The 16,758-nt window shown below is 34.4% G+C and overlaps 1 protein-coding gene and 1 pseudogene across 5 annotated transcripts in view; one reads left to right on the top strand and one right to left on the bottom strand.

Annotated features, from left to right (window-relative positions):
* Nucleotides 1–10,330, top strand: part of SLC35A3 (solute carrier family 35 member A3) — a 57,712-nt gene extending 47,382 nt beyond the window's left edge. For all 5 annotated transcript variants that reach the window (XM_032422789.1, XM_032422808.1, XM_032422778.1 and 2 more), the window contains 3 exons: nt 1,307–1,425; nt 2,979–3,112; nt 9,387–10,330. In XM_032422789.1, coding sequence (XP_032278680.1) covers nt 1,307–1,425; nt 2,979–3,112; nt 9,387–9,477 — 344 coding nt within the window. In that variant the 3' untranslated portion in view covers nt 9,478–10,330. The remainder of the gene's footprint in view (nt 1–1,306; nt 1,426–2,978; nt 3,113–9,386) is intronic.
* Nucleotides 10,331–13,084: 2,754 nt separating this feature from the next.
* LOC116643807 lies at nt 13,085–16,111 on the bottom strand (annotated as a pseudogene).
* Between the last annotated feature and the right edge of the window lie 647 nt (nt 16,112–16,758).

Raw genomic sequence — 16,758 nt, 5'->3', positions numbered from 1 at the left:
TTAATAAGGAAAAATGCTATGCCACATATCTGAGCTTTTATATCTGCATATATAAATATGTATATAAATATGTATATATGAAAATCTAGAGCTAGCAATAGGAAGGTATGAGACAATGAATATGCCAAAAGTGACCATTTTTCAAATATTTGAATGAGACAGCCATGTAGTCATGTAATGTAAGCATTATATATATATATATATATATTTTTTTAAAGATTTTATTTATTTATTTGACAGAGAGATAGAGAGAGAACACAAGTAGGCAGAGAAGCAGGCAGAGGGAGAGGGAGAAGCAGGCTCCCCGCAGAGCAGGGAGCCCGATGCGGGACTCGATCCCAGGACCCTGGGATCATGACCTGAGCCGAAGGCAGCCGCTTAACCGACTGAGCCACCCAGGCGCCCCTATATATATATATTTTTAAAGATTTTATTTATTTATTTGAGAGAGAGAGAGAGCATGAGAGCAGGGGGAGAAGAGGGGAAGGGAGAGGGAGAGAATCTGAAGCAAACTCTGCACTGAGCGCGGAGCCCGTTGAGGGGCTCAGTCTCACAACTGCAAGATCATGACCTGAGCCGAAAGCGAGAGTTGGCTGCTAAACTGACTGAGCACCCCAGTGCCCGAAGCATTGTATTTTTTAGTGTTCCAAAGTTGGTAATCTCTGCTCTTTTCTATATTTTCCTGTCTTTGTCTTACTGTCATAATATAGTACTAAGTATAATTTTGTTAGGTTTATATAAATACCCAAGTAAAAGATTTTTGTTTAAATTTTATTTATTTTTTTATAGATTTATTATTTGAGAGAGAGAAAGAGGGGGGAGGGGCAGGGGAAGAGGGAGAAGCAGACTCCACGCTGAGCAGAGAACCCAATTCAGGGCTCATCTCAGGACCTCAGGACCCCAGGATTATGACTCGAGCTGAAGGCAGATGCTTAACCGACTGAGCCACCCAGGTGCCTCCCAAGTAAAAGATTTTTTAAGTAGTCAAATTTTATCAACAAGGAAAAGCTAAATATAAATTTCGAGGGGTGCATGGGTGACTCCATCGGTTAAGCGTCTGCCTTCGGCTCAGGTCATGATCCCAGGGTCCTGGGATTGAGTCCCACATGGGGCTCTCTGCTTGGCGGGGAGTCTGCTTCTCCTCCTCCCCCTACTCATGCTCTGTCTCTGTTTCTCACTCTCTCTCTGTAAAATAAATAAATAAAATCTTAAAAAAAATTTTTTTTTTGGAATGTCAATGGAAAAATATTCCTCCAGACAAACTAAGTGACACATGACATAAACTTTACTTTTTTTTTTTTTTTAGGTTTCTTTGGGAGTATATTTGGATTAATGGGTGTATACATTTATGATGGAGAATTGGTGTCAAAGAATGGATTTTTTCAGGGATATAACCGACTGACTTGGATAGTTGTTATTCTTCAGGTAGAGCATTTAAAGTCTTATATTTAATGCTAATAAACTTTATTTTAATGTAGATAATCACAGTAGCTCCTAATGTACTATGTGAGGGAAGAAGACCCCTCCTGTTGGTGTTCTCATTATATCTAGTTTATTCAGGGACGTTAAAATAGAACTTGTTTTAATGCCATAATGAAAACTTACTTTGAAAAGATCATAAATGAACTTTATGATATTTAAATTTGACATAATTAAAATCAAGTTTAAGAATAAAAGAGTTGAAGCTGAAAGCAAATACAACTTTTGATTTTTTTATAATTCTTATTGCATAGGAGGTCTGTGATCAGCCCATTAAGGCTCAAAAGCAGATCTAGATATTTAAATCTGTAACAGTTTATAGCCATATATTGTAGTTATATATTAAAATATTCCTGTCAAATTATTTCAGTTGGTAATTTGAAATTGTTCAAGGGTTGAATAATTTCATCATCAAAAATATACTTGATTATTCTGGAGGATATAAAAGTGAAGATACAAGTCACTGCCCTCACAAAGCCTTTCTTTAGAGGTATTTGAAGCTGTAAGAAGCAAGGTCTCTTACAGAAGTTGGGTGAAGATAGCAAAGGATAGTTGTGTTTTGAAAGCAGAAAGGATACTTCTATTTTTAAGATAGGAGAAAAGGAGACAAGGATAAGTGAAAATTCAGAGGAAATTTGAAGCAGAGATAGGTAAGTCAAGAGAGTTTGTATGATGACTTTTATCCTAGCAGAGGGAAACCCTCTTTCTGTAAGACTTGAGTAAGATAAAGGTTTGGTATGGTCGATATGAGGGATTCATCAGGGACTAAATAGATGAACACGTACATTGCCAGGAGGTAATAGGACATCAATTTGTAGTGACCTCAATGGGCATAGTTTGTGACTTTCACTAATAATAAGCTTCTGTCATATGAAGAGGTACAGTGAAAGTTGTTAACATGGATAATCCAGATTTAGGATTTATAAGTAGAATTTGGCAGAAAACAAAACTATGTAGTATGGTAAAACCTCATTATTTAAGTAGGCACAATTTGGAATTTGAGAGGGATTTGGTAGAATGTTCTTTCACAGTTTTTTCAGGAAGAGTAATCTGACAGCAATAAAAGGTAGATTGAATGGTGACAAGCTGGAGGAAGAAAGCCAAATAAAATAAATTTCAAGTTACACTTTATTTTTACTTCAAAAGTAAAAACATTTCACTGATCCAAGTGACCAGTCTTTCCACATTTGTCTGAGCAAGTGATGTTTAATTACTAAATTGGTTGAGGATAGATGTTTTATTCACAGTATAGTCAAACTATATTATAACAAACTGTAGATTACACTGGTAGTTACTTCATCAGGTAACTTTTGAAATGAAAGTGCTGTTGAACAAAACCTGGAAGTGTATTGGTTATAGGATATATTTAATAAAAATCACTTATTATAATGGGATTAAATTTATAGAACAAAAGCTTAAAGCTTCATTGAGTAATGAGATTGTTTTGAAAAGCAGTTTTATTTATGTTTGTTTAAAATAATCTTTTAAAACTTTTGCAGGCACTTGGAGGCCTTGTAATAGCTGCTGTTATTAAATATGCAGATAATATTTTAAAAGGATTTGCAACCTCTTTATCCATAATATTATCAACACTGATATCCTATTTTTGGCTACAAGATTTTGTGCCAACCAGGTAATATATTCTTTTCTTTTTCTTTAAGTCTCTTATTAAGAATCTTAATAAGATCTGGTATGAAAAATTTTGTTTAATACAACTTTTGAAGAACCAAGGAAATATAGTAAAAAATCCATTTAGCGGTCTTTTTTTATTTTTAAAAAATTATTTAAATTCAATTTAGTTAACATATAATGTATTATTAGTTTCAGGGGGAGAATTTTTTTTTTTTTTAAAGATTTTACTTATTCATTTGACAGAGAGAGAGACAGCCAGAGAGGGAACACAAGCAGAGGGAGTGGGAGAGGGAGAGGGAGAAGCAGGCTTCCCACGGAGCAGGGAGCCCGATGCGGGGCTCGATCCCAGGACCCTGGGATCACAACCTGAGCCGAAGGCAGATGCTTAACGACTGAGCCACCCAGGCGCCCCCAGGGGGAGAATTTAGTGATTCATCAGTTGCCTATAACACCCAGTGCTCATTAAATCACGTACCCTCCTTAATGCCCGAGACCCAGTTACCCAATCCCCTACCCATCTCCCCTTCAGCAACCCTCAGTTTGTTTCCTAGGGTTAAGAGACTATGGTTCACCTCCCTCTGTTTTTATCTTTTTTTTTTTAAATCATTTTTAAATTTAAATTCAGTTAATTAACATATAATGTATTATTGATTTCAGAGGTACAGGCCTATGATTCATCAGTCTTATATAATACCCACTGCTCATTATATCACATGCCCTCCTTAATGTCCATCACCCAGTTACCCCATCCCTCTACCCCCTCCCCTCCAGCAGCCCTCAGTCTGTTTCCTATCATTTAACTGTCTTCTAAAACAGATTTCAAACTAAATGCATAAAAGAAAATCTTTCACTAGAAAGTTTTTTATACAAATTTGACTAGCCAGAATTTTCCCAGTAGATTGGAAAATTTTTTCCAAACTTTTTTTCCCAAAGTAAAATGTCATATAAAAAAGTTCATAAGTCATATAAAGTCATAAAAGAAGTCATATAATGGCATTTTTACATGTGGAATTGATACAGGTAAAGCCAGGAGAGTAGATGACATTCTTAAAGAGGATAGTTTATATAGAGAATGTGATGCATGAGAAAACTCATTTAGGTGGTGGCAGGAAGAAGAGTGGTTAGGAAGAGAATTGCAAAAGGAATGATGGGTTAGGAAGAGAATTGCAAAAGGAATGATGGGTTAGGAAGAGAATTGCAAAAGGAATGATGGGTCAGGTACCTCTGGATATGCGGTGTCATGGATGCCAAGGGAGGAGACAGTCAGGAAGAATGAAGTGTGATTAATACCCATTACAGCTGGTATTGAAGGTCCTATTTTTTTTTATAATTATTAATTTATGATCCCAGAGTAATGAGATTATATTTTAGTGGATTCCGGGTTACTAGTCTTGGTTTTCCTCTAACTTCACTCCCGTCCTCATCTTCTCAACCTCTAAACTTTGGAGTCTCCGAAGGATCTGTCCTTGAACCTCTTATTTACACTCACTCCCTTGGGTGATCTGTATTCTCAAGGCTTTAAATACCATCTATATGCTGATAACCTTCCCTTCCTTTCTTTCTTTCTCTCTCTCTCTCTCTGTTTCTTTCTTTCAACTTTCACATTTTAATTTGAATTCCAGGCTTGTATATTTAATTGCCTATTTGATATTTTCACTTGACTGTCTACTACATAATTCATTCCCTATCCTTATAAGGGTTTCCCGATTTAGTAAATGGCAGCACCTCCATTCTTCCAGTTGCTTAGGCCAAAATTCTCCTTGACTTAAACAGGAACAGTTTATCCACAGTAACCTAAGAGAAGGTCTATAGATACGGATGTAGACAGACTTAGAAAGTTAAAATATATGGAAGTTCTTTATCTTTTGAGTGAAGTAAGAAGTAAGGTCATCAACTCCTCTTTACCCTTCTCTCACACATCATTCTAATGTAGAAATAAAGCCTGTCGCCTCTTCCTTTTTAATATTTCCAGAGTCAACCATTTCTTACAACTTCCATTGCTACCACCCTGGTACAAGGCATACTCATTTATCATTAAGGAAATAGTCTCTTGGTATATCTCCTTGCTTCTTCTCTTGCTCTGTACCCCTGTAATGTTCGCCATTCAGCAAACAGACTGACTATTTTCAATGTAAATTAGGTATCACCACTCTGCTCAGAAACCTTTTGCTTTCCATGTCACCTAAAAGTTGTCCTTATTAATGGCCTATTTGATAGGCCCTCAGCTACCTTTCTGTCCTCATCTGATACTACTTTCCTCTTGTTCACTCCTTCTTTCCTTCCTCTCCTTCCTTCCTTCATTTTTTTCTTTTTTTTTAATCTACAATAACCTCTTTGCCATAGGCTTTGACTTGCCCTTCAGTCATCTTGAAATACTCATCCCCTATGTATTCCACATGACAAACTCCCTCACATCCTCAGGTCTTGGCTCAAATTTACTTTATCAGGAGACCTCCCTAAATAAAAGAGCACCCCCCCCCTCCATTCTAACAGTCTTTCCTCCTTTCTTCAGATTTATTACCATTTTATAAGTCAGCAAGGCCAGAGCTTGGCCTGTAATAGGTACTCTGTGTGTTTGAATGAATGTTCAAGATCCTAAAATTTTAATTCAGCCAGTAAAATTCATTTGTGTTATTGAGAATGAGATAAGATTATGGATGGAATGTGGCAGCAGAAAAACATAATATGCTCTTTATATTTCTATATTGAACATTTATGGTTTCATTCTTCTAGCAACCTGGATAATAGGTCTGGGGCAGGCATGTTGAAATGTATAATTTCTCTGGGGCATGAATTTTAAAGTATTTCCATTTCTAGTTTGGTATGGGAATGAATTACTTAGCTAGTGAGACTAGCGTAACAACTAGGATCTATATCTTAATGATGCTTTAGCCTCTATTCATTAAATGGGGAAATTATGTGCTGATGTATTATTTGAGTATGTTTGGAACTTTAAATTATTTTAGATATTTTGGAACTGTAGATTTTTAGGGTACATTGAAAAACGCATACCTTTAAAAAAAAAAAACATCTCATATAAGGCTGACTCAGGGTGTTAACTTTAAATCTTTGAATCATGCAGGGAATAAACAATGAACAAGTAAATGAAAAAATAAATCAGTAGAGGGACAAAAGAGAAGTAGTTTGTCAATAAGATATATACCTGCATGTAAATCCGTGTTTCTGAGGGACTATGTAAGGTATGTTGGGATGAAGATAAAAAGAGAAAAGACAATGATTCTGTTATTATTGAATGAATGAATGAATGTTTTGACACTGAGTCAGATGAAGGAGATGGATTATTTTTCTTATAGTATAACTAGACCCTCTATCTTTATGTATTCTTATTTTTGTGAAGAACATCTCTTTTTTTTTTTTTTTTTTTTTAAAGATTTTATTTATTTATTTGACAGAGAGAGACACAATGAGAGAGGGAACACAAGCAGGGGGAGTGGGAGAGGGAGAAGCAGGCTTCCCGCAGAGCAGGGAGCCCGACATGGGGCTCGATCCCAAGATCCTGGGATCATGACCCGAGCCGAAGGCAGACGCTTAACGACTGAGCCACCCAGGCGCCCCTTTGTGAAGAACATCTCTTAAGCAATAAATCCAATGACCTCTCTTCCAAATGTATTAATGTGTTTTCCTTTGTTATCCCCATTTCACTTCCTATAACTGTTTTTTGTTTTATTTTGTTTGTTGTTTTCTCAGAAGTGGTTCCCCTGTACTTGCCTTTCTGACTGCTCCTTTAGTATCCTATCAATCCTTACTCTTTCATTCATCTCATTCACTGCCATGTCTTGTTTGTCTTTTCTGTGAAGATAAGTCCCAACTTCACTTCCACTCTAGATCCCTATTTTCAGCTGACTGCTAAACATCTCTATTGATATCATATCACCACTATTCCCTTTCCTAACTTACTTTTCTTGTGTTGATTATTTTGCTTATTGGTATTAACCATCCTTATATTTAGGCTTGTTTATTCTTCTATCAAAAATTTACTATGTGTCTTCCTTTCACTCTACCAGATCCTGGACAAACAGGAATGTATGAATGAGATAGGATTTCCTCTCCTCAAGGAGGTCACCGTGATTAGAGAGGTAGACATGTGAATAAATAAGAATTTTATGACCAGTGCATCAGTGAAGTATATATACAATTCTGTTGGAAATCAGGTGCTCAAATCCTTGAAACAGTCATTGTATTCTGATAGTTTTTCCCCAACAAAATTTTTTCTCTCAGAACCATCTAAAAATAGCTGTCTTGACAACTGGAGGTTTCCTGACATTATTAGGTATTCTAGTAGATCCTGTTAGAAATTTCATAGAATTGGGGTGCCTGGGTTGCTCAGTCATTAAGGGTCTGCCTTCGGCTGAGGTCATGATCCCAGGGTCCTGGGATCAAGCCCCGCATTGGGATCCCTGCTCGGCGGGAAGCCTGCTTCTCCCTCTCCCACTCCCTCTGCTTGTGTTCCCTCTCTTGCTGTGTCTCTCTCCATCAAATAAATAAGTAAAATCTTAAAAAAAAAAAAAAAAGAAAGAAATTTCATAGAATGGATTCCTGCAGTGGGTAGAAAATTGGATCAGACAACTTTTCAGTTGAGCTCGTGTAATTCCAGAGGTCCGGAAAGCTAGGCAAAGGTCAGAATGCCTGACAAAGAAAGTTTTCAGTCAGAAGCTTATCCAAAGCCTAAATAATTATGAAATATTCCTATGGTGGTAATTTTCTTCAAGAGGTATTGTAGGAAGTTTTATGTTATCATAAACTTACATGTGTACCTGCATCCAAGGCTTTTGAAAAGTTGCCCATTTACATCAAACCAACACTAGATATTTATCACAGCAGATAATTATTGAGCTCCCTCTATATCCTAGGCACTTGGGGTATAATGATGAATGAGGAGCACATGGTTAAGCAGGGGTGCAGACGTGTCAATAATGCGTCATTTAATATGGTTTAATAAATGTTATCATGGAGTACCTCTGCCTAGGGGAATGTCTTGGAGACATTAGACCTGAATTATGAATAATCAATTTTCTTGGGAGAAAGGACATTGCAAGCAGAGGGAGTAGCATCCACAAGGACACTGTCCTGAAAGGCACACTGTGTTCACTGAATGGAGTGGCTGAATTATAGATTAGGTGGGTGGAATATGGGAGATGAGGTCAGAGGGACCACATTAGGAAGGGCCCTTTATGTCATAATAAGGGTTGTGATCTTTTTCCTTTATAGAACAAATGTTTATTGTTGTAAAGCTCATGGGAGTGACTTTGAACTGTTAATAGAAACTTTAAAACCAAGACTAACTCATGTCCCTGTAATAGTACTTTGAAGAATATACGTCTTAAAAGTTAAGATTGGTATTCACTTTATCTCCGCTTTAAGTTCCAGTACCAGTTTAAATTCGTTTCCAGTTTATAATAAGGTATATTATATCTCTGGATAGATAAAGACTAAACCAAGTCTAGCTGCATTTAATCAAATTTCATTTTGTAAAGCATCCTATGAAATTGGCTAGAAAAAAGGAAGGATTTTAAACTGAACTTTCACTAAAAAAACAAACAAAAAACTAAACTTTACTTTGGTCTCAAAAGAATGCCATTTTCCATTTATATTTTCAAATATTTAAAGTTGAGATCTTTTTTTTTTTTAAGATTTTATTTATTTGACAGAGAGAGACAAAGTGAAAGAGGGAACACAAGCAGGGGGAGTGCGAGAGGGAGAAGCAGGCTTCCTGCCGAGCAGGGAGCCTGTCGCGGGGCTCGATCCCAGGACCCTGGAATCATGACCTGAGCCAAAGGTAGACGCTTAACGACTTAGCTACCCAGGCGCCGCTTAAGTTGAGATCTTTTATTATTCAGCGTATTGCAGGCAAAAGACATATTAAGGGGAAATACATTTAAAACATCTTTGCTTTGGGAGACAATACAGTGCAGTGGATGAAAGTATGGGCTCTAGAGTCAAACATACCTAGATTTGAATCTTGTCTTCCACTTAAAGTTGTGGGACTTTAAGCAAGTTACTTAAACTGTCTAGCCCTCAGTTTCCTCGTATATAAAAAAATGAGGATAATACTAATACTTCTTCATACGGTGGTTATAAGAACGAAATGAGATGCATGTAAAACACTTGGCTTGAATACCTAGAATGTAGTATTTGTTAGCCATATTACTGGAACATTTTTTCCCAAGTTATAATTGTTTTTATAAGAGAAGAAATAGAAGTTGTTTTGCTTTTAATCTGATTGTCTCTTTTTCATTTTTTCTTCATCTATTTAGTGTCTTTTTCCTTGGAGCCATCCTTGTAATAACAGCTACTTTCCTATATGGTTATGATCCCAAACCTACAGGCAATCCTACTAAAGCATAGTCGTATACTATCTTTAACTGGTTTTTCACAATGGTGCACTAGGAATCTCAACATTAATCTTGCATAGAGGACTTCTACAGATTCTAAGAAGATATCATCATGCTGAATCTCATCATATTGTTCAAATGGTTTGAAAATATAAAAGTTTAAGGATAAAAAATATGTGTATATGTTAACGAAATACCAATTACATCTAGAAATCAAAGCTTGGAAGTATTTCCAGGGATTAGATTAATTATTGGAGAAAACTTGAAATCTGGGTTTAAAAAGATTTGACCTTTTGATTGCTGCAGAAATGTCCTATGCACTCTTTGCAAGAGCACACAACAAATGTCAGATACCAATTTTTGCAAATTATCTATTTAATCTTATTAAATGTTTTTTATCTTTTTCTGTACAGAAATATCAAATCACATGGAATATTCAAAGTTTGAAAATTATAATTATAATTATAATTGCCTATAAAGCTGTGAAGAAATAGAAGTATGATTTGAAAAACATTTTCATGTATCTGAGATTTTTATATTTATACAAAAGATAACTAAAGAAAGGATTGCTAAATGTCATTTGTTCAATGATAAAGTTATGTCCTGGGTCTAATTTGTGAGAGAATAAAATTCGTATTTAAATTTAGTGTAGGGAAATACACACATCTATTTCTCCCTCTACATTTTAAGATCTTTTAGTGCTTTGAAACTGCTGAAAGCAATCCAGTTGCTCCGGGCTAGATAGTAGCCAGAGACTGTTGCACTAATGGAGTTTTTTCCTTAATCTTCTAATTGTATTTCTTTTCTGTAAATCAGATAAATCCTTAATATTTCTTTAAATTAAACTTCTGTATGTGGTAATTTCCATTAAAATTTCAAAATGAATTTAAAAGGATTAACTACGCATTTAATAATTTAAAATAATTATTATTGTCTAATATCTCCACTTGGAGAATTTTGAACTATCAAAGCATATTCTGTATGCAACTAAAATGTTTTTAAATGAACATTTTGGTCATTGATCTGTAAAAACTTCCTTTAATCTACAACTGTTAAAAACAACAACCAAAATAATAATAGTATAGATGTCAACGAATTGAGACCAAAATGACCTTTCTTAGAGGCATTCCAGATTGCCATGATATTATATTATTTTAAATGGCACTATAGCTATAAACTCAAGGCTGCTGAGAACTTTTTGGCCTCTCATAAACCCACCATCCCAGGAATACTCTGGTCACATGTCTGGGAGAGGTAGCGAATTCTGAGCTCCCTTTCTGTGGCCCTGTAAAAGCTGCTGGGAAGGAGCCACCACTTAGATTTAAGATAGTGGTTTCTTTTCCATTTCGATTAGCACTGGAGTTGAGGTTGTAAATTACATGAGTTATTTAATAAGTTGGCTCAAGGGGGAGAGAAAATATAGCAAAAATGGTAAAGTGAATTGTTGGGCAAGAATACTTTCTAAAATTGGAGTATGGATTTAATTTAATTATTGACTATAGATAGAATTACCTATTATGGATAAGAAGTATTTTACTTTATTTTTTCATTCATGCTTTATATATTTTTAAAAGTCTCCCATTCTAATAGTATAAAAACTAAAAAAAAATAAATATTTTTATAGAGTTATAATGGATTTTGTTAAATAGAATTTGGCTCAAAAATTCTGTGTTACAAACTTTTGGGTACTTTCGGCTTATTAGGACTGGCTGTGTTACTTTGCTTATGCAAACCACGTCTCTACAGGACACAGGCCTAATCTGTTCCATTCTGAGTTTAAAAGTGATTAAAATTACAAAATATCTTAAATCAGTTTGCTGGTGATTCCAAATTGGAACTAACTAAACTTTCTGGAAGCCTGACCTGTGATTTTCAGTGACCATCTTTTAGAGTATTTGTTTAATAACTTTACCACATTCTGAGCGTGGTGTTTTTAGATTGTAACAGCATTCAGACATCTTATTATCTACTGCTGAGTGAAATCTAAGTCCTGCAAATGCAAAGAATTCAAGAGTACATATAAAGATTTATGTTCAGCCCACATGGAAGTACTAGTTAGGTACTAGTATATATTAAATCAGTGTACATTTACAACTAATTGTTAATTCCGGCTGAGTGTCCCTTCAAAAAATGATGAAAGCAAATATTGGATATCAGACATGTTAGTTACCATAATATATTTTCCGGTGTCCAAAATAACACAATTTTAAGATTCCCAATAAAGTTTATAAAAATATAATCAAGAGTTGTGAGAAAGGACGAAGTAGTCTAAAGCATATTTTCAAACCAAACTTTTATTAGACAAGCTTAATTTATATTTTGCTTTTCTAGTAGGCTTAAAGATGTTATTAGAGATTGGGTTGTGTAGCTTATAATTTTTAATTCATAGAGAAAGAATCGTATTTGAGAAGGGGGGCCTGTATCCTAGGTCATGTCATTTATACAGATAATGCCATTTTCATATATCTGTGTGGTGTGTGTTTTGATGACCTCCAAAAGCCTTATTGTATCAATCTTATATAATGACTCCTTGATTATTTAAATTCTTACTTTTTAAAGTTTACTTGTTATCTCTCAACTACTTTGTTCATTATAAAAATGCGCTAATTCATGGGAGAAAAGTGCCAGTTGATAGTTATATTAAAAAATAAGAATATGGTATTTGGGAAGAAAAGTTTGAAATTCAATATGTAGGTGTTTCAACACAGTAATATCACCAGTTCTTTAGTAAGTGTTTTTAGGGAAGTTGTAGGCTACTTTTATGGTGGAAACTGTAGTTTAGAGATGCAAAACTTAAATGTTTACATCAATTTATATTGAATGTCACAATTTCATAGAAGGAAAGGTAGTTTGATATTAAAACTAGATTCTAAGGAGACAGAATCTGAAAAGAAACTAATTGACTTTGTGTCCAGTAGACTTAGTGTAATATTGATTATTCTTAAGAATTGATACACTTTTCCTACATATCAAATTATTGGACTTTTAAAATGTCATTGTAGAGTCATTCAACTGAGTTTTGTTTTTAAAAATAGGGTTTAGCATCACTTATTTTATTTACACTTTCATTGTTATAATATTTAATTACATGTGGATATATGCTTTACATAAGAAAAGGTTTATAAATTATTTATGCTATATTGAAAGTCATCTTAAGAATCTCCCAGATATGTAGCATATTTAAAGTAATTACAGGACCAAAGAAAAAGCACCTTTATCAAAATCTGGTCCTATGTGCCTTGCTTTACCAAATACCTGACTTTTCTGGAGGATATTACTGTAATTCACTACTTTGGACACATGGGGAAATTGACGTTTTATGAATAACTATAATTCAATTTTTTGGATGTTTCAACATTTGCTCTTTAAATCCATTATCTAACAGAATATTAAAATAGGTATATTATATAAACATTAGTAAACAGTACTTATTTAAATAAATTATGCACCATTGCTCCATCATTGAGCTTTTGAAACTTTAACAAATGTATATAGCTGTCATTTGGTTGTTTTATTTCTTATTATGAGATATAATTTACTGTGATTTTTAAAATATTTTTTTAATGATTTGAATTCTGAATTTGTTTATATGTCTATGTATTTCATTTGTTTAGAAAGATTCCTTTGAGTTTGGGAATGTGATTTGTATATTTAAATTTTTTATGGACATAATTTAGAGGAATGTATAAATTCGTCTTTTGTTAAATGGCTTTTTAATGGATCAATTTCTCTTTGTCATTTTTTGGTCTCCAGTTATTATCTATTCAGTAGATTAATGAAAAAGATTTCCATAATTAACCATATAAATTTCTTCCTATATTTCCTTGTTTCCCTTTTCACCTGTGTTTGACTTAACTGAATTAGACTCCTTACCATATATCAGAAATGACTCCTATCCTTTCCATATCTCTCTAGTTACCTTTATCATGTGTGATCTTCCTTCCTTTTTTCTAGCCTATGCTCTAGCATGGAAGACTGGGTTTTACTTAAACTAGTTAGAACCTCTCTATCTGTGTGGTAATAGCCTAATTTTTTTGTTCTTGTTTTAAATAAATTATCTCTTTGCTAGCCTCAAGGTTAAGTAATTACAGTAATTGGTATATATTTTCTTCATAAATCGTTGAATATAATTGCTTCTATTGTGACTATCAATTCAGTGCATAGAGATCAAATGATAAGCAATATAAAGGATTTCATTTCCACCTCTATTAGTGAAATAAGCTTGTACAAAGTGCTTTGTTTTAAAAGATCACTAAAGAGTATCAGCATTTAATTTATTTATTTAAGAATATCAGCATTTTAAAAATGGATACTTAGGTTTCTTCTTGTGAAAAGAATTAACTGAAAATCTTTACATCTTTTCAGAATTGGAATACTTCTTTTGTTGGAAGTATATCACAATCCTTGAATCTCAGTGCTATGCAAATACACCTCATAATTCAAATCTTATAATTACTGCCATTCAACAGAGTCAGATAGTGACCAGCATTAGTAAATTGTCTTTCTTACGGTTCTTAAAAGGTTTGAATTCCTTCAAAGCAGGATTGATTATTACATACATGTTCCAGAAAAGAAAATAGCAAAGAGGAAATAACTTGCCTTCAAACGCCAAAGATATGAAATTCTACTATAGTAGAGAGTGTCTTGGTGACTGCAAGTTCATGGGTTTCCCAAATTTACCTTCAGGTTCAATAATTCAGTAGAAAGACAGAACTTACTGAAAGCTATTATGCTCACAATCACATTTATTACCAAGAAAGTATGCAAATCTGAACCAGCTGAAAGAGAGGCATATAGGGTAGAATCTAGGAGGGGTTCATATTCCAGTTGTCCTTTCCAGTTGTCTACTCCCTGTGGGGTCCTGGACAGTGTTATTTATTCCTCGCCACAGTATACACACAACATTGCCAATCAGGAAAGTTCACTCATGCTTTGGTGTCCAACTTTTTATTGAAGCTTTATTACTTGGCATGATTGATTCTTTGCCCACAGGGTTGAACTCTCCAGCCCTGCCCCTCCCTGGAAAACTGGCTGACATCAAGTTACAGGGGTTCATCCTGAGTCAGCTTGTTAGCATAAATTATCAGGTATGAGGTCCTAAAGATGTAGGCCAGAACTTTCTTTGGGTAAAGCCAAATTCCTTATTACACAGTGACCATTTGTGTCTATACACATTCTTCTGAATTGATGAGGATGACACAAGCAATGACTTTTACACTTCATGATTTTAATTTCAGAAGTGTTGTCAAATGATTCTGAACATACGACTTGAGGGTAGAAAAACGTTTATAATCAGATGCAGTGCTAAGTAGCACATATAGTATTCATTTAGTTTTCAGTTCTGATGTTAAATGACTTTATAAATGCTGAACTATTTTTTAAGAACAATAAATTATACTGTATGTTCATATACAATTTGAGCTTATTTATTTCTTACTTATTTTATATTTTGCCATTTGAAAATTACAACATGAATGTCTCTCTGGAGGGACTTCTTGCTTTAACTGATACTTATTTTTTTAAAAGTCTGTTACATGGTAATACAGTATTTTATTTATTCTGTCCATTAATAACTAATATTCGAGAACATTTATATATTAATGGAATTTAAAAGAAGTTCAACTTCCTTTTTCTGACATTTCAATACTGGGTATAAATAAGAGAGTCAAAATAGTTATGGTCAAAATTATTAACGTCAAAAACATAGTAAATGCTTGGTTTTAGTCTATATAGAATTCAGTTTTCGGCGTGAAGTTCTGTGGCTGTAAGAAAGAACATTTGGTTTACTTCACTAACAGGAGTATCTCTTAATGCTGGTATGGCCTTTTCTTAGTATGTCTTCTGCTCTTGATCTTTAGCATAGTTATCTATGATTGTATGGATGGAGTTGAATGAAGAGGTACTCATCATGTTTATTCCAAATAAGGGTACATAACCAGTTACTATTGTAATGACAAGGTAGGTGGGCAATGCAACCGCCCAATATTTTTGAGACCAATAGGTTAAGCCTAAGGAATTTAGTGAAGATTCAGGAATAAAAGCCCACAAGATATATACTATGAAGCCAAAATGTGAGCTTAAGTAAAGAACAAGCCATAAATCAGTCTTTCTGGCAGTGGTGATGATGAATTTTCCACCATTTTCCCTGTGCCTTTAGACAATCTTGGGTCCTTCAGGCACACTCAGGCCCCTCCTGGCAGTTCAGCCACTTCAGCACCAAGTCAATTTTAAGCTAATTTTAAATTACCATTAATCATCACTATTATAAGAAAAAGTTAACAGAATAAAACTGATTGATACCAGTTGTTCCTTTGGCTGACAGTAGGGCTTCACTGTTAATTGGCAGGCCCACGTTTCCAGTAATCCTTTGCTAGGGTTAAGCATCAGCCCTCCATTGGATCTAACCAATTTTTCATTTATGAGTTCATTTACATTTATTCGTTTAGGATTTCTAATATATAAAAATAACTTCTTTAAAACAAATAACATATTATTCCTTTGGAAATAGTTTATCAGAGAAATACACTTTCATCCTTTTTTAAGTAGACCTCACTGAAGATTTAAAAGAACAATGGACATTGTTAGAGTGTTTGGGAGAAATCATCTGAAAATACACTCTTGTTAAAATGTGCTTGAAATGTAAAGTATTTAAGGGGTTTAAATTTGCTAAATTAAACTTCTGTATTTTTAACAAAATCTGTGAATGTGCTTGTTTTTATGTGTTTGTTCTCTTAAAAGACACTGCATGTACAAAAACATGATTTCTAATAATTGAGGGTTTACATTTTCTCCTTTAGGCTAAAGTTTTATTATGTACTATTCTGCATGGGTAGTAGATACAGCAATTAAAAATTGTGATACTGGGTGCCTGGGTGGCTCAGTTGGTTAAGCGACTGCCTTCGGCTCAGGTCATGATCCTGGAGTCCCTGGATCGAGTCCCGCATCGGGCTCCCTGCTCCGCAGGGAGCCTGCTTCTCCCTCTGACCCTCCCCCCTCTCATGTGCGCTCTCTCTCTCTCTCTCATTCTGTCTCAAATAAATAAATAAAATCTTTAAAAAAAAAAAATTGTGATCCTAAGGGCTTTTTCTAATATATGCAAGCTCCTTCAATAGGTTTTCTAAATATTATAGCCAAAGTAGAGTTATATTTGTTGGGTGATAGAGAGTTATAGAAAATCATGACAGGAGATGAGTCCATGTTTCAATTTATGACTTTGAAAATATTGCTATGATGAATTTCTGAAGTTCACTTTGATATTATGTGCATAATGCTCCAAAATTCCATTACTTAATGT

Source organism: Phoca vitulina, unplaced genomic scaffold, assembly GCF_004348235.1.
Source record: "Phoca vitulina isolate PV1807 unplaced genomic scaffold, GSC_HSeal_1.0 scaffold2, whole genome shotgun sequence".
Lineage (NCBI taxonomy): Eukaryota > Metazoa > Chordata > Mammalia > Carnivora > Phocidae > Phoca > Phoca vitulina.
This window is presented reverse-complemented; position numbering and strand designations above follow the sequence as displayed.